Source organism: Hakea prostrata, chromosome 3 (assembly GCF_041222555.1).
Source record: "Hakea prostrata isolate BN-2017 chromosome 3, UWA_Hpros_2, whole genome shotgun sequence".
In the NCBI taxonomy this organism is placed as follows: domain Eukaryota; kingdom Viridiplantae; phylum Streptophyta; class Magnoliopsida; order Proteales; family Proteaceae; genus Hakea; species Hakea prostrata.
In genome coordinates, this window is record NC_142602.1 from 30,530,689 (window position 1) to 30,552,541 (window position 21,853).

General features: G+C 38.3%; 2 protein-coding genes across 2 annotated transcripts; one reads left to right on the top strand and one right to left on the bottom strand.

The window, feature by feature from the left end:
• Positions 1–8,241: 8,241 nt before the first annotated feature.
• On the bottom strand, positions 8,242–10,545 carry LOC149022055 (F-box protein CPR1-like). Its single transcript, XM_089147532.1, has 2 exons — positions 9,335–10,545; positions 8,242–8,530 (listed from the first exon to the last, which is right to left on the bottom strand). Exons 1-2 carry the CDS (start codon positions 10,543–10,545, stop codon positions 8,242–8,244), a joined length of 1,500 nt encoding a protein of 499 aa, XP_089003658.1.
• Positions 10,546–18,479: 7,934 nt separating this feature from the next.
• Positions 18,480–20,939, top strand: LOC149022056 (uncharacterized). The gene is made up of 5 exons (XM_089147533.1): positions 18,480–18,931; positions 19,039–19,247; positions 19,352–19,488; positions 19,591–20,217; positions 20,424–20,939. Exons 1-5 carry the CDS (start codon positions 18,480–18,482, stop codon positions 20,937–20,939), a joined length of 1,941 nt encoding a protein of 646 aa, XP_089003659.1.
• The last annotated feature ends 914 nt before the right edge of the window (positions 20,940–21,853 follow it).

Genomic DNA, 21,853 nt, shown 5'->3' on the forward strand with positions numbered 1-21,853 from the left:
AAGAGTATTTGAAAACCAAGATAATTTCCAAAAGCCCTTTTAGCAGTCTAACTAAAGGAATGATCTCAAGTACTTGGAACTAACAAATAAATAATAAGACACTTCCACATCACCCAAATGAGAAATGAAAACATATTAAGCTCAAACTATTTTTCATGTCTTCAGCTACTTCTTCTGTAAGCAGTTCCAAATTTTGTTTGATCCCATCAGGACTTTAGATTGTTAAAATGAAAGAATAATATAATTCATAGAATTTTTAGATGAAACTGTAATTGAAAATTGCAAGAGTGTAAACACAAAACTAACAAAAAAAAAAAAAAAAAATTGTAAACCTGTACAGCAGCTTGAAGTGTAAATCTGCTCTATCAAATTACCTCAGTTTCTTTCTTTTTCTTTTTCCCATTCAGCTCCATTTTTAGTATCACGTGAAGCGAGACTCCCAATGCATATTGTGTACCAACGTTGAGGCGTAAAACAAAAAGAAAGAGACAAGCCAAAATGGTTCTGTTGAAGGAAAGTATTTCTGACTTTTGAAGAATTCTAGGTGAAGATATCATCACTTAACAGTTAAAACTGAAACGTTAGGGGCATGTTTGTAATGTAAAAATTTATGGGTAATAGCAGTAATTGTTTCCAAACAATTCTTATAAGTGCTTCCTCTTTGCCAAGTTGATGCCGTCTTGGGTTGACTTGGCAACGTCGATCGGAGCCTTACCCTCTTTGCTGGATCTCGATGAACCTTTAATACCCCTTTTGGGGCTTGGGATTGAGCCCTCACGACAGAGCCTTCTACTTCTGGCTCCTTCTTCTTCGATTGAGCTGCCCTGTCCTTGGTAGCTTCGAACGCTTGGCTGGCAAGAGCCTTCACAACCTTGGGGTTGTATTTGAGAGACACAACACAAAAATGGACGAACAAGAATTAGTACAAAAGAGAACCAAAGGTAAAGGAAAATAAAGCTAAAAAGCTTAGGGGTTCACTAGGGGCAAGACCCCACCATTAGAGTACATCCTCGTATTACATGGTGTGTCCATGGATCTCCTAATGCGTGCATGGACTTTATTGTTCAAATGGCACTATCCTCGTAGGGAGAGGGGGAGGAAGGGTTTGATTAACCTAGGTATAAGAACCTTGATTTTTCCAGGTAGTCGGGAAGTTCAGGTCTTTGGGAGGCGCCCGACATAATAGAAAACTGGTGACGCTACTCCTAGTGATTAGATGGGAAAGTACCATCGGCTATGATACTCCTCGACAAGCCCAACTCACTGCGTGGGCGTTTGGTAAAAAAAAAAAAAAAAAAACTCGTGTGGGTTGGATTTTCTCAAATAATAAAAATGTGGAAAGGGGAGGGGGTAAAGAGGGAGAAATTCCCAACTCAAGACACAAACCAAGGAAGCCGACTATATGACACCATCTATTCAGGAGGAGCATACCAAGACACAAGTCCCAGTGATTTAGAATGGTAGAAAATAAAAAAGAATAGAAGGAAACCCCTAACAAAACTTTTCAAGGTGTCAATGTACACGGAAAACTCTTGGGGAGGATTCCAGTTAGCCCTCTCGAAAAAGTTGGGGATCCAAAGGAGATATGTGAATGGAATGGAGAAATTCTCTGAGATATCATCAAGTTCGGCATGACGAACATGAGAAACAAAATAGCTAGGACCTTGAGAAGGTCTTTTTGATGGTTGGGAGCTACCAGCAATAGGTTTGGAAAAGCCTTACGCTTTTGAGAGGTAGGGGGTGAACTAGAAGCTTCACCCTCCATTTGGTTTCCTGATGGCTCCCTACTAGAAGATTCAGCCGAAGGACCGAACCATCAATCGAAAATCCTAATATTCCAATCACCAGATAATTCTACTTAGCCGAATCATCCCCTTCAACCATTCTATCAATAGAATCATCCTTGAACATTCTTCCACTATCCATAATGAAGGAAACTTAGGAGATAAACTAAAAAGAAGAAAGGGCTCCCCTGAGCAACTGGAGATCAGGAAACCAATGAAGAAGGGTGAAAAGTGAAAGAAAGAGGAGAGAATAGAGTTGAACAAGTAGAGAGGAACACTTACTTGTTCAAACTTTGAGCAAGATTGGAGAAATGCACTAGGAACAAGGTTGCTTGAAGCTTGTTGGATCTTCAGGAATAGACGAATTCGCGAAAAAGCAAAGTGAAGAAGTGGAATGAAGGCTAAGGAAGGCTTAAATAGCCCAAGGGATGGATTTGAATGTATGAGATTAATTTAGATCGACAATTGAGAATAGGCAATGGTTCGAGACTTGGAAACCAAAGAACGAGATCAATCCAAGATCAATGGTCGAAAGATGCAGACAGTTCGAGTAAAAGGGTGTTATGATGGCACCTATTCCCAACAAGCACGTGGAGTTAAAGGCACGATTTGCGATAGACAAATATGGCTCGAGAAAACGTACCGTTTCTGACAATAAATGCAACGTTTGGACAACATTCGGAAGACATAGGGTCGTTTAGACTTCCACCTACTACACCTATCATTTGTGGTCGAAAAGGACATACCAAGTGATCAGTCTCTTGATTTTGATCCCCTTGGTTGGGGGCTCGTGATGAGAAAATAAAAATCACAATCAACAAGGTTGGACCATGATCAGTTCAATTATACCGGTTAGGACAGGTTCAAAAATTAAATCCAGAGGTATAGTAAGCACTAAGGAACCCGATAGTTGTAGAAGGAGATGTGATCCCGTCAAACTCGGAAAAGGTGATCGTGTTCTATATGGAAACCGTAACTAACTGGGATTGAGGGAGGAAAACCCTATGATTAGGTGGCTACATACGAGACTTGTGAATAAATCCAACAATCAAAAATAGGAGAGAAACCCTATATAAACTAATGCACAACACAGAGGAAAGGTAACTAAATAGTTTCCTCCATTGAATCTTACAATTAAGCTTTGCTACTCGTCATAGCTCCTTGGTGGTGCTCCTACTGACTTAACATTGGAGGTTGCTTCCTAACCACTAAGTCGGCCCACATCTGACAATCATTTTGCAAGAATCATAAGCCTTCGACGATTAGCCACAAGTCATGTGAACAACCCACTTCTCCTCAGAGGAAAAAAGACCTTGGGTATTGTCTGATTAGAGAAATTACAATTTCATAATACGCCAATCAAATAAAAAATTTATTCCAATTTCAAGCCCAAGAAATAGTATCAAAAGGGTATTTTTGAAAAAAAAAAAAAAACTAAAAAATAAGGCAGCAATAAGGTTGTGTTAGGATAACTTTAAAACCCTATTAAAACCAAAATTTGATGATGTACTTTAGATCATGCCATAGATAACTGTTGGGTATGTTCCATGCTAAATTGAAGTTTTTTTCTTTTTTCCACAGCCATAATGTGAAACCAAGCCCAAACCCTAACCTGGACACCCTATCTATTTTGGATGAAGAAGAGCTTGTTTGTTGTTTGACCTTGAAATTGGACCTTGAGTATAGTGTTGATATCTTTGGAAGGTCCTAGGAAGTCAAGTCAGACATCTCCCTTAGTGTAGATCCGAAGACCCAAAGTGAAGGAAGAAGACTTTGTAGGCCATCTCAGTGGAAGACATGGTGTTTGAATCAAAACCCATGGAGATTGATGATGGAGTTCCTTTTTGGAACCTTATCTTGTTTTGGAGATGAACTGCACCTTGATGTTTAAGAGCTTGGTTGATGGACTTAAAGCCTATTTGGACATGGTTTGAAGGTACCCCTCAAGGCTACGTAAGTTGCTTGTTGAGTTGGGAGAAGCCCCATGCAAAATTTTGAGCTTTGTAGCTTGAAATCCCTATTTCTGGGCTTGCTGTCACCTGGTCGGATCGGGCGATAGAGACCGCAAAGAATCAGCCCAACAATCGACCCAAGAGGACATAATCTATGTAAGATCTTCTTTTTAGGTTTTTTGGTGCTCTATTTAATGGGACTACATGATTTTCAGCCTCTCTAAAGCCCTCTCTTGGTGTTGTGGAAGATCCCCAAGCATTCTATCAAGTTTTTATTTTGGTTTCTCTCATTCAAGGTTAGTAATCAATCTCCTAGTGCTGAATTCTCTTCTCCCCACCATTGTTTCTTATTGTTTTTATTGTGAGAAAGGTATTACACTACTGTAATGAACCAACCTCTGATCTCCTTTGTCTTAGAGTGAAACCTTATTCACTCTATGCTTTCCTTGAAGCCATATGGTGATTCTTCATGATTTTGATTGAGTTTTGATAGCATGATCTTTTCCTACTATACTTTTCTATTCTAATCAGTGTTAGACTTGCTTCTTATTAGTTTTCCATTATTCCAATGTTTTCTATCTCTTTGAATGAATCCCCATTCATTCTAGCCTTTCTATGTTGATCCATGGTTTTAGCCTAATAGGGGTTTTGTTAGAATTATATTTTATTGACCTTAATAGATGATTATACCTTCATAGATAGTCTTAGTATGTTTTTTTGGAGTTTCCCTTCGAATTTCAGAGTAATTGGACTTCAAATGAAGAAGTTATGACATATTTAGGGTTTGTTGTCGCGTACTGTTCATTGGGTCGATTGGACCAAGCTGCCCAAGCTGACAGTAATGGATTTCTTTGTCCGATTTGATCCGTTTGACCTCTAATATTCTAGGGCTTGTTCCTAATGATTGATCCATGTTTGTTTAGGGTTATTTTGGTGATCCTGGACTTGCCCATTATCTCTTTCTCGAAGATTATAATTTTGGAATACGAGGTGAGTATTCCAACTCACAATATGCCTATTTACATGCCTTTTATGATATGACATGAATGCATGATCTAGCTACTACTATTTTGTTTTCTTTACATCATGATACTTTTGTAACTACAGTAGCATGTTTATAATGTTATTTACATATTGGAATTGATGATTTATTGAGTTGAATGTGATTTGGACTATGATGTGAAATGATGAATGTGATATGTATGGAATCATGATATGATGTGAATGCCTAGGTTGTAGTTGTGGAATGGGGAATGCCCTTTTGGGGTTTTTATCTTTGGACACCTGTGGAGTTGTGTGGGACGCTTTCCTATGGTGCCCCTTAGTGCTTTCTCTTGACTACTGGTTGACACACCTAGGATTGGTCTAGAAGTGTTTGGATAGGAAACCTTTGTCATATTTGACCCCATCGGAAGGGGAATTGAGATTGAGTGACCCATGGTAGCAATGGAGATTTGTGGGTGCTCAAGACCAATAACCAACCCGTGAGAGGACATGAATCACATTGTGGGGGCCATTCATTGGTAGGGTTGCATGTGGTAGACTTGGGCTCGTGGGCTCTCGAGATTGCGGGAAGCATAAGAGGACACGAGAGCTTCATGTTTACTATGTGTGGATGACTAATAGGGTTAAGAGTCTACGTAGCTGGGAAGGAGATGGTGACTCTAGTGGGAAAGGTATCGGAAAGGATCGCGGGAAGCGAGGAATGGACATATCTAACCCTAACTAAGTAGATGTGACTCAGTAGATGACTTGCATTAGGCTAAGATTAACCCTGTACATGTGCCAGTACTCAGGCCAAACGATGATGTGAGAGACTGTTGACCTAAACCCCAGCCAAGGTATGTCCGGGAAGGTTTCAGGACCCATTTACCAACCGGAGAACCCAAGATGCTGGGAAGGCTAAGGGAGAGTGATTTGAGACCCACCTAGAGGAGTATAGTGCTATGACTTAAAGCGTGTCTACCAATAGAGACCAACATACATATATAGAGTTAGAAGCTTATTTGGATTATTATTTCATATCATTGCATTTATGTTTGCCTTGGATTGTGTGTGAAGATGTTTATTGCGATTGGATACTTGCTAAGTTTTTTTTGAGCTTACCCTTTGGGAGACTTTTTTAGATGACCTTGCAGGTTTGGAAGAGAACTTGTGCTACGGTATGGAGGACCCTTCCTCATATGGTGTAGCTCCGAAAGTCTCTAGAGAAGGTTATGACCAGTGGGGTAGCCAACTCATAGGTTTGGACTGCTCTGATGGTTCCTATTGATGGCAGCCGGCATCGTCTTGTTTGCCAATAGGATCGTGAGTTAGATGTTGACCTGAAGCTACAAGAGCACAACTCGAAGAAGAAGAAGAGCCGACATAAGATTTTGATTAGATTTCTCTTGTTTCTTCTAGACCTTTATTTTTATCTGTAATAGTTAGCTTTGCTTAAGATTTTGATCTACCTTCCACGTTTGTGTGTGGAGTATATTTCCGCTATACTTTACAGTTTCTTTAGATTGGTATCTTGTTATTTCTGCACTCTGATATTCTTTTGTGGTCCTTCTAAGATCATTTCTTGACTTTTATTATTCAATTACTTGAATACAATGATTTTTTTTTCTTTTGTTATGTTATTGTACTAAGTGGATATAATCGTTCCTAAAATTGATTTTCAGGGTTGGATCACACACTCGGGTATTCTAGATAGGGTATTGGTTGGGTGGATGCGACAATATCTCAACAAAATATTTTGTAAATTGTGTCAAGATGCTTTTTCATTCTCACTCACATACATATTAGGTGAGCTTGTACCTCAAGATTATAAATATATGGTGTAGAAAATTCCCCTATGGTATCAATTTGTGTAATCCATTCTATTTATTTGGTACAAAAGACACAATTTTTTTTGGGTGTGACCAAAACACACAATTTAGGTAGTCTAGATTAGGTTTTTGAAAAATCAGGCATCATTGGGCCTAATATCACAACACATAAGCTTTTTTTGTGTGTTACATTTGTCATTGTTTATCGAGTAAATGTCATCTGTCTTCTTTTCCTTTGTGAGTTTTCCCAACTCTTGGTTTATATTAGCCAATACCCGATCGATTTGAATAGCTCTAATGCTAGGTGTTCAAACGCATCCCCTATCAGAGCATCGTGATGTATTGGAATATGTTTGGACAGCCCTTTCATATCTTGTAAGAGTTCCCGTTCAACTGATTTGTGATCGGTCTTGCAAATCAACATCATTCCTCTAGGGGAGTTCTCCTGTTCTTCGTACTCCCGAGTGTTTGCCTTTGGCTTTTTCTCTCTCATGATGCCTTGGGTTCTTGTCGAGAGGTTGCCGAAAATTTTGTCTCTCAACAAGGTCCTTTCTCCTCTTAGGCAGTGTCTTCTCGCGGATGAAGCCCTCTTTTGTGCCCCTCGAGCTAGGACTCTCAATTGTCTCACCATCGTTCTAAGTAGTGCCTGTAGCTCGAGGAATTGGGCTTGCATTTGGTTCATTTGTTGCTGACTTTGATTCATCTACGTTTGGATGGCCTAGATAATTCATCTCTCTCCATTTTGGTCGTCCAAATGCCCATCTCCGTTTACTTCTTCTTCTTCTCGTTACTCGATCTCTTGTAACGGATCTCCATCCAAAAAGAGTGGGTCTCCTCCTTGAGGTGGTGGATGAAATTGATTTTGATTTCTCAAAAATGTTGATTTGGTGTCTACCATGACTTTTCTGAATCTTTTCCCATAGACGGCGCAGATGATGCCAATGAAAATTGTCCAACCATCGGAGGAGTGCAAAACAAACGTTAGACGTGGGCTGACTTAGTGCTCAGAAAGCCACCTCCGATGGTTAAGTCAATTATTACACCACCAAAGAGCCCTGGCCAATAGCAGAGCTTAATTGAAAGACTTAGTGGAGGTAAACAATTTAGTTGCCTTCTCTTTGCGGTATTTCTTTACTTATATATAATTTACCTTCTATTTTCGACCGTTGGATAGATACACAGATCTCCTTCATAGCCGCACGATTATAAGGTTTTGACTCCTCCAATCTGAGTTAGTTACTATTTCCTTTTAGGCACAATTGTCTTTCCCGAATTTGGCGGGAACACGTTTCATTCCAAAACTGTCGAGTCCCTTCGTGCTCAGGGCACTTCCGGGTTGGCCTCTCATTTTGATCCCGACGGGGATAAACTAAACTAACCATGGTTCAACCCGGTGGGTTTGCGATCATTATTTTTACTTATCAAACAAAATTTTCTGCATGAAACTATAATTGACAAGTGCAAGAGTGCAACACAAATACTAATGACAACAAAATTAAAAACATGATACAATAGCTTGAAGTATAATTATGCTTTGTCAAATTAACTCTGTCCTTTGTTCTTTTTTCGTTATCAGCTCCAACTTTAGTATCAAGTGAAACAAGACCAATGCACTAGTGCTCCAAAAGACAACCCACAATATCGAATGTCTCGAGTGAGCGGCATCTCCCTTTCCTCAAGAACCTCCTCTGTTTAGGTATTAGTCTCCTTATTCTCTTGGGTTGCCTCATCCTGGACTCCATTTTTGGCCACATCCTGGAATCCTTTGCTGACCTCATCCGCTTCATCTTCTTCCTTTCCAGCAACCTCCAACTCAAGGATAGCCTTTGGAGGAAATGATCTTGGTATCTCCATTCCCAAGATGGTTGGGTCGCAACAAGTGGTGTACTTTGAAGTTTCAAGATCTGGGTCTGCGATCAGTTTCTTCCTACTTAGGTCAAACAAGTCAGCCTTTCCACCCTCCTTCTCGCGTCTCTCTAATCTGAAAGAGACATTACATCGAAGAGGTGAGCTTACAAGAGCCTCACAAGTTGGAACTTTAACACCTCCCCCCAAACCATCCCCTCAAAAAAAAAAAAAGGGATCAAGGAAAATATAACAAGCATGATAAATCTTTATGATATGAAAAATAAAGTTGAAGTGCAATAAAATAAAGCAAATCAATCAATGGTTATTATTAAAGAGAGAAATCTTGAGTAATTTAGATTCTATTAGGTCAAGGTCTTTAACTGTAGCATGCAAAAGAGCAAGGCATAAACACACTCTTGTATAGATAGGCATGATCTAGAATGTGGGAACCCAAGAATAGGAGAGCTACCTCATGAACTTTGAGCGAGACTTTGGAATGCATCACTAGTCTTAGTATTTCCCAGGCTTCAAAGAAACTCATTTTCTGACTTCTAGTAGTGCTTGTAATGATGATCTAGCTAAACATCCTCACTAGTTAACACCAGAGAAAAAGGTCCATCTATTACTCCATTCCCAAATCCTAAAATCTCTCATAAAGCTACAATTGCAAGTAGCAACATTTATTAACGGTTAAGGATGATCAAAGAAATAATGAGGGGAAACAAATTAAAGAATTCAGCTAAGGCTAAAGAGTAAAGAGTATTTGAAAACCAAGGAAAACAAGACAATTTCCAAAAGCCCCTTTAGCAATCTCACGGCTTAACTCCTTTGTAAATAACTTAAATTCCTATTATTCTTATCCGACTAACTTAAATGTGATTCACGTACAATTACAATTAACAGGCAAGGTAAATTAAAATCTGCTGAGCCGGATTACCTCTGTTTCTTCCTTTCTTTTTTCACATAACCTCCATATTCCGTATCAAGTGATAAAAGATTCTCAATGCAAACTGTCACTTTGACTAGGTAGCTAGACTCGCCATCATCCCAAAGATGACTTGCCCTTCCTTTATTGGGATCATAAAGCACTAGAGCTTTCGGATAGTCCACCTCAGATAAAGTTGTCATGACTAAAGCTTCACCCTTCTTTGAATAGCATACAGGTATGACTTTAGGATACCCTAACACGGATGGTTCTTGGATCGAGAAGCGTTTCTCCCAGGAGTCCCTCACCCCATAATCCTTCATCACCCAAAAGTCAATGCGGACCTTGGAGTAGTTACAGAGCATACAGAGCTGAAGTGTTTCTCCTAGAGCCCCGATGGTCATGTAAAAGTCATCTTTTCCAAGATCAGGCAGAGGCACCTCCCTAAGCTTGTCATCTTTAATGTCAATAGCAACAATCACATTATCCGGTGACACCCAATGAAAAGCAGAATTTGTAAAAACCCCAACAATGTCTTGAGTGTGAAATACGGGAATGTCATCGATTCTTCTTTCTGAGTCGCTACGAAGAGAATACACCATAACGTGGAAGGGGTTGTAGTCATCAGTAGGTGTATCAGTTTCACTTTCAACATTTGCCAAAATAACCCTTATAACCTTGTAATCGTCGGTGGTAGGGTCATAACCAAATCCGTATCCAACGTGGACACACTGCCAGCAAGACTCAGCATCAATCTCCACAGGAGGCAACTCTGTGTGTGTTCTTGTAGATGGATTAAAAAGGAACGCGGGTCTCTGGCTCTGAAATCCATCGTCGTCCAGAAGCATATATATTAAGCCATTACAAGAAGCCACATCATAGACTGCGTTAGGTAGCTGAAAACCAAATTCTACTCCTACCGCCGCTTCTCCTCCTTGTTCACAATCATGTAGGTCTACTAAAGTGACTTGCAGGGCATCGTGTTCATGATGTTGGTCTATAGAAACAAAGCTTAGGCTGTTACTTGTTGCAATGGATCGGTTGAGATGCATCTTAATAAAATCCGGATGGTCTATTAGATCACACCAAGATTCGCATACGCACCTAAACCTCAGAAGAGACTTCACCGGAACCCTTGAAAGGATGTCCACGATGATGTCCTCTGTGAGATTGATGGTTACCGTTGCATCTTCTCCTCTGTTCTTCTTACCGAGCTCCGTCATTGCTGGTATTCTTTTCTTCCTTCAGAGTTCAGAGAGTAAGAAATGAAATGAAACGAATCAAAACACAAGTAACAATAACCTTCTAACAATTGCTTATTAGACATGTCTCCCGCTTCTCCATGACTCTCTGACACTGCATCCATCAATGCCTAGAACCTTTTCTTTGATAATTACAGCATTTTTTTTGGGCTAACCAATTACATCAGCTTCTTTTCTTCTTTTTATTTTTATTATATTTATTTATTTATTACTTTTTTTTTTTTTTTTTGAAAATAGGATGATTAGTGATGATCACGCACCACCACAACGCAATGTTAGGACTTTTGAGTTTGACATATGCAAGTATTAGTCCAATAAACTACTAGCACAAGCACTGGCCCCAGCCTCACTGGAGATCTAAAATAGTTAACAAAAACTGGTATCAATCTCATGAAGAGTACTTTTGAGTTGGACCTATCCAAACATTAGTTGTTAGTCCTATGAACTATCAGTGCTTGTCAATGTAGCCCCACCGAAGCCTAATATAATCTACAGAAGCCAATAGTGATCCCATGTAGTACTAGACTTTCGAGTTCGACCTATGCAAGCATTAACCCTATAAACTACCGACGCAAGCACTAACCTCATCAGCTTAGCTCCATCGTAGGCCTAGTACAGAATTTAGTATACCAACCCCCAAATCCCACAAATGATCTTGTCACCCAGAAACACCCATAGTCTTTAGAATATACACTAATATTCCTGGTCCAAATTCTTGAAGATAAATGACAAGCAACAATAACAGAATTCCAAAACTACACAATTCTAGCATGAACAAGAACACTCGCTCTTCAACCAAAACGAAATAACGCGATAAACAAAATGGGCTGATGTAACAAGAGACTCAATCTTTATTTGCTATATTTAGTGTATTGAATGATATATTCATTTATTTATTATTTTATTTTTAATTTTTTTTGTAAACGGCTCTTGATTGACATGATCCATAGAAATCACCTAAATGCTGATCTATCAATTCATTTAAATAAAATAATTAAAATAAGTGAAACATACAAGATGTGAAGGCCATAAAATGAATTATATATATATATATATATATATATATATATATATATATATATATATATATATATATATATATATATATATATATATATATAATTTTAATTTTAATTTTTTTATTTATAATTCTTTTTGTAAACAGCTCTTGATTGACATGATTCATAGAAATCACCTAAGTGCTGACTTATCAATTCATTTAAGTAGAAATAATTAAAAGAAGTAAAACTCACAAGATGTGCAGGCCATAAAATGAACAAATGCATGTCTGTAGATGGTGGGAAGGCCACACAGTAGATGAAACAATACTTTTTTCAAAGTCAAAAGAATTACAATCTTGATTAAATTGGTTACTTGAGCTTCTTCAAACGTCTATTTCCCACAATCAAATTCGGGTGAAAAAAACAGAAGAAGAAGAAGAAAATGTTTACTTACGCAATCATTAAAGGAATTATAATGCATAATGTATATAAATAATTCAGTTTAAAAAAAAATTTCATGTCTATTGTCTCTCTTTTTTAGTATATATATTTACTTCCATTGCTGTAAAAACAATAAATGTGTTCTCAAAAAAAAATCTAGATAAAAAAACTGTGCAAAAATTTTCTTTTCATGTAGCATAGAGGTGGTTAATTCCGAGGAAGAAATCAGCTAGACAGTTTTTTCTCCTTTCAGCTTTACATGTTTTGAAGCATAACCCAGAAAAAAGAATAAAAAATAATAAAAATACTGATATGAATTAGTTAAATTGAAGGATCATATATCTTTAGATATGAGAATTCTTGAAAATATCCAACATCTATATTTTACTTGAATGATCGTATCTTTAAAATTACTTTGATGATTTGTTGTTTGAGTAAGTGGAAGGGGAATACTGAGGATCTTTGTCGCCACTTCAAGAGGCCACCAATCAAACACATTTTCCCGCACCCATGATGCTATCTTAGAATTAATGAAGTCAGAAACTTTGAGAGGCAAGTAAGTTAATTGTCGGATAACATCCCAAGTCTTAGGGGTGGTTAGGGACCCAACTGAGGTTCCAAGGGCTCGCTAGATGTCCATCCCCTATTTGAAAGAAGAGGTGCTGATGTAAGAGATCCCTTGCTTTAATCAAAGACTTCCATCACCACGATGCCACTAGGGAAGCCAGAGCTTCTAAAAAGGTACAATGCTTGAAATACTTAGGTTTCATCAATTGACCCAATAAGGAGTCCCTTGGATTTAGGAGTTCCCATGCCTTCCGAGCCAGAAGAGCGAGGTTAAAAGTGGTGTTTTTCTTTAGGTTGAGTCCTCCATCTCTAGTAGAGCTACAAATTAAATTCAAGAAAATTGTGTGGATAAGCCTTTGATTTCCATCAGATCAAAAGAAAATTCGTGAAAGCTTGTCAAGTGCGTTTGTAATCGAGACTGGTAATTGAAAGCATAACATGAAATGAGTGGGCATTGCAGCAAGAGTGGATTGAATCATTGAATAAGTACATTAGGATAGGAATTTGACCCGCCAGTGTTGAAGCCGATTATTTACTCTAGTTATGAGGGTGTTACAATGCTTCTTTTTGAGCTTACCATGGATTAGGGGAATCCCGAGATAAATGTCAAGTTCCATGGTGGGTGTGATGTTGAAATGAGTTGAGAGAGTAAACTTCAGTCCCGATGAGGTACTTGGACATAATGGGCTCGGGTTTTTTGGATGTTCAATTGCTGCCTGAAGTGAGAGCAATATTCTGCAATAATTCGATGGAAGGTTCTGGCTTCAGTGTTAGTTGCCTAACCAAATAGGATCAAATCATCAGCAAAGGCTAGATCTGAAATGCGTTCTCCTCCTCGTGAGAGTTGGATGCCTCGGAGTTTTTTTGTTTGTAGAGCCAATTCAAGGTAAGAGGTCAAGACTTCCGCACAAAGCACGAATAAGTGAGATGAAAGTGGATCACCCTGGCGTAGGCCACATGACGGGGTGAAGGACACCTGAGGTGACCCATTAACTAGTACTGAGAGTTGGGTAGTAGTAATGCACTTCATAATTCAAGTAATCCACCTTGGAGGAAATCCATAGCTACCAAGAGCTGACTCGATAAAACTCCATTCTTTGCGGTTATAGGCTTTACTCATGTCTAACTTAATTGCCATGAGTCTTCTTTTCCTTTTACTATGAAAATGTATTTAGGGTCTGTTTGGTTACATGAGTCTGGAGATTTCAAATCTATGGAGTCATAATTTATAAAATTAAATGTTTGGTTGTGGAATGAAATATGTGGATTCATCCTAAAAACCTATTTGATCGACGTGATTTTTGTGAATGTGCAAATGTATAGCTTTTTTGAAATCTCTGGATTTCACCCCTCACCCATAAATCTTCAGATTCACGTTTTTAATGTAAAAAGGTGAATCTCTAGATTTCATGAATCTTGAGATTTTTACAACCAAACGGGTATAATTCTCAGATTCATGAATCCAGAGATTTGAAATCTCTGGATTCATGTAACCAAACAGGTCCTTAGTGCATCAATTCATGAGGAATAATGATATTATATTGAATGTGTGTACCTTTGACAAAGCCGTTTGCTGAAAGAAGATAAGACGCAACATGATTTGTTTCAATCCATTCATTAGAATTTTGGAGATGATTTTGTATGTTGTATTGCATAGACTAATTAGACGGTAATCACCCACAGAAGCTGGCCATCAACTTTCGGTAATAGGGCTAAAAAATATGGTTCACATCAGGATGAAAATGAGTATTAAAGAAGACATCTTTTACCATATTGCAAATTTCAGTAGATACTTTTTCATTCTCATTCACATCCAAATTAGGTAAGTTTGTACCTCAAGGACTATAAATATATGGTGTAGAAGATTCCCCTATAGTATTAGTCTATGTAATCCTTGCTTTTTGTTTATTGGTACAAAGACACAACTGAGGTAAGTTGGATTGGGCTTTTTAAGAAATAGGCATCATGGGACATAATATCACGATACATGAGCTTTCTTTATATTGCATTTCTTATTGTTGCACCAAAGATAAAACTCATTATCACTGTGTGTGAATTTTATATACGTTTTTAATGGTTAGATGAGTTGATGAAAACTTGTCGGATTTGATATGGATGTTAAAAAAAAATTAAAAAAAAAAAAAATGTCGACTACATGAATCCATGCCTTCCAAGGCTCTAGAAAGTTTAGTTTTGCAAGTTTAGAAAACTAATTAGTATCGAAGATAAATGGAATGATGACTCATGAAACTAGGTAAAATGAATTCAACAAAACTAGGTAAATCTACTTTGCTTCCTTCTCTTATTATTTAGAAGATAAATTTGAAGAAACATTAAGTAGATACTAAAATTTTATTTTATTAAAAATGAAGGATGACTGAATAAATAAATAATAAATAAGGAGAAAGAAATGAAAAGAATTCAGTGGAGACTAATGAATATATTGAAACGAGGAAAACAGAGACAATTACCCAAAGCCCGTTGATTCAAGGATAAATAAATAAAAATCATCCAAAAAAAAAATAATAAAGGAAAAATAAAGGATGCAAAAAGCAAGGCTCATTGCATAACTCTTATTTATTTATTTATTTTTTGTTGAATCGCATAACTCTTATCCAAGTAACTTAAATCTTAATCACATGGGATGATCTCAAGGAATTCGAATTGACAACTAAATAATAAGACACTTCCACATCACCTAAATGCATTAGTATTATGAGAAAAATGAAAATATATTAAGCTCAAACTATATATTTTTCAGGTCTTCAGGCTACATTCGCTTTAATAGTCAAAATCTTGATTGATTGCACTACGACTTCAGATGGTTAAAAGAAATGAATAATAATTCACACAATTTTCAAGATGAAACTATAATTTATAAGTGCAAGACTGCAAACACAAATATTAATAACAAGAAAATTAAAAACATGATATAGTAGCTTGAAGTGTAATTCTGCGGTCACATTAGCTCTGTTCTTTGTGCTTTTCCCCGTCATTTCCATCTTTATTATCAAGTGAAACAAGTCTCTAAAGTGATTTTTTTGAAAAAAAAAAAACACTGATGAAGTATCTACAAGGGTATTTTTGGGGGAAAAAAAACTAAAAAATAGGACAGCAATATGGTTAGGTTGGGACAATTTTTTTTGAAAGAAGCATTCAAACAACTTGGTCCATATTACTATTATATGCTGCTTGCATTGCCAGCTTTATCATCCATTGTTGCACTTCTTAAATCAAGAGTACAACAATCTCCATAGTATTCAGCCTTTGGCTGAGATCAAGTTGATCTATGTCCAGTGGCCAAGTTTTCTTTGGTTTGGGAATGTATAAATTAGGGTGTAAATAGATAATCGAAATCCGCTTCAAAATTTGCATCCACATCCGTTTAGGGGAATCCGAATCCGTCCGATTACTAATAGGATGCGGATATGGTATATCCCTTTCTTACCGATTATTATCCGTTCGATAAAATTATCCAATTAAATTACTTATTTAGATTTATTTTTCTTACTTTTATAATTTTTTTACCTATGATATGTGACTATTTTTCAGATTTTCTACTAAAATAGCTACCAAAGTTGCTAAATTCATGCAATATACGTGGAACTAATTTATCTTTCTCATCTTCCTACTGTACTTAATTTGCTTCTCTCTTTTGTCCACATATACATAGCATTATGTGATAACATCATCACATATGACATCATCTCAAAGGTGTAGTCACTCAGAAAAGTATGTGCGTAATATATATAGATCCGTACATGTAATGATGGATCCCTGCAAATCACAATGAGTTGCTGGAAGATGATTATTTTAGATTAGCTGGACGAGGGTTTTTTGACCATCAAATTAAACTCGGAGACTACTTTTATATATACGTACCTCCTGTGTTGGTGTATGCTTTTCCTTGTGTTGTTATATGCTTTTCCTAGCTTCATCTATCTTAGTATAATACCCAAATCCCTGTTTTCCAGAATTGCAGTTTCGGAAGAATCTGAACCCAGGCTTCAGGGCCGGCCCCTCTTACCTTGTCTTCTTAGAGATTTGTCTACTACAGAGATTCAGAAAAGATGGAAGATTGGCTTTTTATGAGGAGAACCTGGAAATTGTTCTTGGAAGCTTGGAAGAGCTTTGAGAATTTATTTTATTTTTATTTAGTAGAGAGAGAGAGAGAGAGAGAGAGAGAGAGAGAGAGAGAAGGGTCAAAGATTGAAGCACTGGGTTCTATTGAAGAAAGAGGAGAGAATAGAGTTGAACAAGTAGAGAGGAACACTTATTCGAACTTTGAGCAAGATTGGAGAAATGCTCTAGGAACAAGGTTGCTTAAAGCTTGCTGGAATCTTCAGGAACAGACGAATTCGCGAAAAAGCAAAGTGAAGAAATGGAATGAAGGCTAAGGAAGGCTTAAATAGGCCAAGGGATGGATTTGAATGTATGAGATTAATCTAAATCACAATTGAGAATAGGCGATGGTTCGAGACTTGGAAACCAATGAACGAGATCAATCCAAGATCAATGGTCAAAAGATGAAGACAATTTGAGTAAAAGGGCATTATGATGGCGCCTGTTCCCAACAAGCACGTGGAGTTAAAGGCACAATTTGCAACAGGCACATATGGCTCGAGAAGACGTATTGTTTCTGACAATAAATGCAATGTTTGGATAACGTTCGGAAGACGGGTCATTTAAACTTCCACCTACTACACCTATGGTTTTTGGTCGAGAAGGACATACCAAGTGACCGGTCTCGGGATTTTGATCCCCTTGGTCTGGGGGCTCGTGATGAGAAAAAAAACTAACAATCAACAGGGTCGGACCACGATCAGTTCAATTATATATCCCAATCAGGATAGGTTCAAGAATTAAATCTAGAGGTATCGTAAGCACCAAGGAACCCAAAGGTTGTAGAAGGAGATGTGATCCCGTCAAACTAGGAATAGGTGACCGTGTTCTATATGGAAACCGTAACTAACTTGGATTGAGGGAGGAAACCCTACGATCAGAAGGCTACATACAAGACTTTTGAATAAATCCAACGGTCGAAAATAGGAGATAAACCCCATATAAACTAAAGCACAACACAACGGAAAGGTAACTGAGTAGTTTCCCTCCATTGAATCTTAATTGCTACTACTCGTCATAGCTCCTTGGTGGTACTCCTACTGACTTAACATTGGAGGTTGCTTTCTGACCGCTAAGTTGGCCCACGTTTGACATTCGTTTTGCAGGAATCATAAGGCCTCCGATGGTAGGACAATTTTTTGACGCATCATTGTTACTCTTCTTCCTCGTAATCAAACTATTAGGAAATTGGTTTTTCATTGATTGTTCTCTACAAACTTGACAAGACGAAGACGTTGGTTTGGGGCTGGATCTCAGGTAAAGAAATGTCTGAATCGTTGACCACCCCATTCTAAAACCTACCCATCTCTTGCTATATACTTTGCCTTGCTTCAGCTCTGCCTCCAGTGGAGAACACTCAAAGAGGGGATATGGGTCCATGATCACATTAGGAACTCTATATTTGTACCTGGTCCTAATGTGATTCAAATCCGTTCAATTAGGTTTGTTTCCCTTCTTTTACAGAAGGGTTTGAACCTAGCTTTATTGCTTCAGTATTTTCTCCTATTTGGTAGTTTGGATCTGTTTCTGGTGCATATGTAAGATTCAATTCCAAATTCTGTAGGTAATTAAACAATGCAGGTTACCTACTTTCTTAGTCAAAATATGTCATAATTGAAGGGGATTTCATTCATTGATTGAAATTGATTGTTCAGGTAGAATGATTATGTTGACGCCACTTATCGCCTCTCACTACAAAGTCTACAGATCTACTAGTTTGAGGTCTTGAATGATTTTGGGTTTGAAATAAGACATGGATTTCCAATGGAGGAGGACGAAGAAAAAGAAGAACTAGTCCACATTGGTTTCTTCCTCTCTACTAACCAACCCTCAGTGTTGGTGTCTTTGACTCAGCAAAATGGACAATCACTCCATCCAATTTGCATCGTTGTTGGTCGGTACTCAAGGGATGTTTCTTTGTTTGGTTTCTTCCCTCTGGTGGCAAGAGTTTGGTCCACTCCTATTGTAGGCACACTGATACACATCCTAACCACTCGCTTGAAGATTTTGAAGGGTGAATTAAAGAAATGGAGTAAATGGCATTTTCATAATCTTGATCACAAAATTGCCAACCTTGAAAATAAGGTGCTGAACCTTCAGGCTCAAATTGGTGTGGGATATGTGAATGATCATGTTGTTCAGGATGAGGTTTTCAGCTCCCATGAACTCCTCTCTCTTCAACAAAGGTGTGAATCTAGCTTCGACAGCGAGCAACGGTGCGTTGGATGAAGGGGGGTGATGGTAATTCCAAGTTCTTTCACAACTCAATTAAAAGCCGTTATAATTCAAATCGTATCTCATCTATCCAAGATCTTAATGGTAGATGGATTTCTAACCCTGCTGATATCAGAACGGAGGCAGCTAGATTTTTTGAGCAGATGATGATGGGAACGCCGCAAGTGATTTGCGATAATTTTCTGTTGCCAATTGATAGGGGGCTCTCAAATCTTGACAGTTTTCATTTGATTCATCCTTTTTCTATTGAGGAGATTAAAGCTATAGTTTTCTGCGCTGATGATAATAGCTCTCCTGGTATTGATGGGTTTGGTGCTTACTTCTACAAACGGTGTTGGCATATTGTTGGCAAGACTTATGCAATGCCATTTGGAGGCTCTTTGAGTCCCCTTATTTACCAGATCATGTTAAGATTTCTCGTATTACCCTTATCCCCAAAGGTGATGTTCAAAATTCTTTTCATGACTATAGACCCATTGCAGTGAGCTCTTTCATTTACAGATTTATTGCCAAGTTGTTGGCTAATCGGTTGATGGAGGTTTGCCCATCTCTTGTTGATTTGAACCAGTCAGCCTTCATAAAAGGCAGGGTTATTTGACTTATTTATGATAATATCCTCCTTTGTCAAGAAATCATGCAGGGCTATCACTTAGATGGTGGACTTGGCAAATTTGCAGCAAAGATTGACTTAAGGAAAGCTTATGATGCAGTTCAATGGAGCTTCCTTTTCACTTTGTTGATGCAGCTCAATTTTCATCCCACCTTTATTCATTGGGTAGTGCAATGTGTTATTAATCCTTCATTTGTCATTGCCATTGAGGGAATCCAGTCCCCTCACTTTTATGCTAATCGGGGTCTCAGACAGGGTTGTCCGATGTCGTCGATCCTCTTCCACCTAGTGCTGCAATATTTTACTGACTCCCTTGCTGCAGCCACTTCTACAGGGTCCTTTGAGTATCATCCCTTATGTCGTGGTCCGTCCATCACTTCGGTTTGCTTTGCAAATGATATTTTCATCTTTGGGCGAGCTTCTAGAAGTAATGCGGTGTTGTTGCATAATATATTTACCAATTTCTCAAACAATTATGGCCTCACCATTAACCAAGGCAAGTCTTTGATATTTTTTGCTGGGGTGACAGTTGAAGATAGATCCTTCTTTTGTGATGTCTTGGGCTTCAATATTGGGACTCTACCAATTACTTACTTGGGAGTGCCTTTGACTTCTAAGAGGCCGTCTCCATCTAATTATGCTGGATTTATCACCAAGGTGGAGGGGAGGTTAAATTCTTGGTGAAATTTAACTCTATCTTTTGCAGGAAGACTTACCCTCATCCGCTCAGTCATTTTGGGGATCATTAGATATTGGTTGTTTATTTTCCAATTACGGCGGAGTGTTACTGATTATCTCAACAAGGCTATGGCTAGGTTTCTTGGGCGGGCTCATTAGATCATGGTTCTTTCAAAGTCTCTTAGAGATCCATTTGTAGGCCAAAGGATGAGGGTGGCCTTGGTTTATGGAGTATGGGGGATTGGAATAGGGCCTGCTTGATGCGGCAACTGTGGAGACTGTTGAGTGATAAATCTTCAGCTTGGTCCAAGTTTGTTCATCATAGATGGCTGCGCAAGAACTCCATTTGGTCTCTCCTTGTCCCTTCTAAATGCTCAGGTTCTTTCAAAGCTATCTTGAGTCTTCGTGACTATGCTAGTAGATGTATTACCAATTTGATTCATGATGGGAGAAACACTTTGCTTTGGCATGATCCTTGGTTACCAAGTGGTTCCCTCAAAGTCAATGACAAGGACCTAATTACTGCTCTTGGACGGGATTCTAAAGCCACAATGTCATTGATTCGTAGTGACTATGGGGGTTGGCTTGCAAGGACTGAGGATAGCCTCATTCTTAGTAGATGGGGTGAGATTGAGAAGACTCGTATTCATCAAAGTCTACCTTGTGACACTGCTATATGGAGGCTTCATCCTTCTGGGTAAATTTACTTTGAAATCAGCTCTTCTTCAAGTTAGAGAGCCCTCTTGGAAGATCAATTGGTCAAAGGTGGTTTGGGGTAAAAAACACCATCCTCGTTTCTCATTTATAACTTGGCTTGCTATTCTCAATTGGCTTCCCACAAAGAAGCGTTTGGCCTCTTGGGGAGTTTTGATGGATGTTACCTGCCCCTTATGCAATTTAGGTGAGGAAGACATTGATCATCTCTTATTTAGTTGTTCTTTTTCAGCTGATCTTTGGAAATGCATCCTTCATCTCAATGGGTTTTCTACGCATGCTCCTAAGCCATGGGGTGAGATGGTGCAAAGGGTATCGGAACACTTTGCTGAGAACTCTCTAATGAGTGTTGTTCATTGCTTTAGTTTTAATATATTAGTCTATTCCATTTGGCAAGAACGCAATAATAGAGTGTTTGGGAGGGGGCAAAACACTATCTCTCCATTGTTTTGCAGAATCACTTGTATGGTACAATAGGTTCTCAGATGATGCACTTTTGGTAGAAGATACCTCTTCTCATCATGACTTTTTTGGGAAGTGGGGTCTTTCTGTTTCTTATTGTGACATCCAGCCCAAACCTAGTTAGGAAACCCTATCTGTTTTGGGTGAAGTAGGGTTTGTTTAATGTTGACTTTGAAGTTGGACCTTGATTTCAGTATTACTATCTTTGAAAATCTTAGGAAGCCATGTCAGACCTTTTCCTTAGGGTTGATCCAATATCCCAAAATGAAGGAAGAAATCTTGTGGGCCATCTCAGTAGAAGATATAGTGTTTGACCCAAAACCCATGGATATTGATGATGGTGTTTCCTTATGGAAACCTTAATTGATTTGGAGTTTGACTACTCATTTGCAAAGAAGAACTTGGTTGATGGGCCTAAAGCTTAGATGGACCTGGTTTG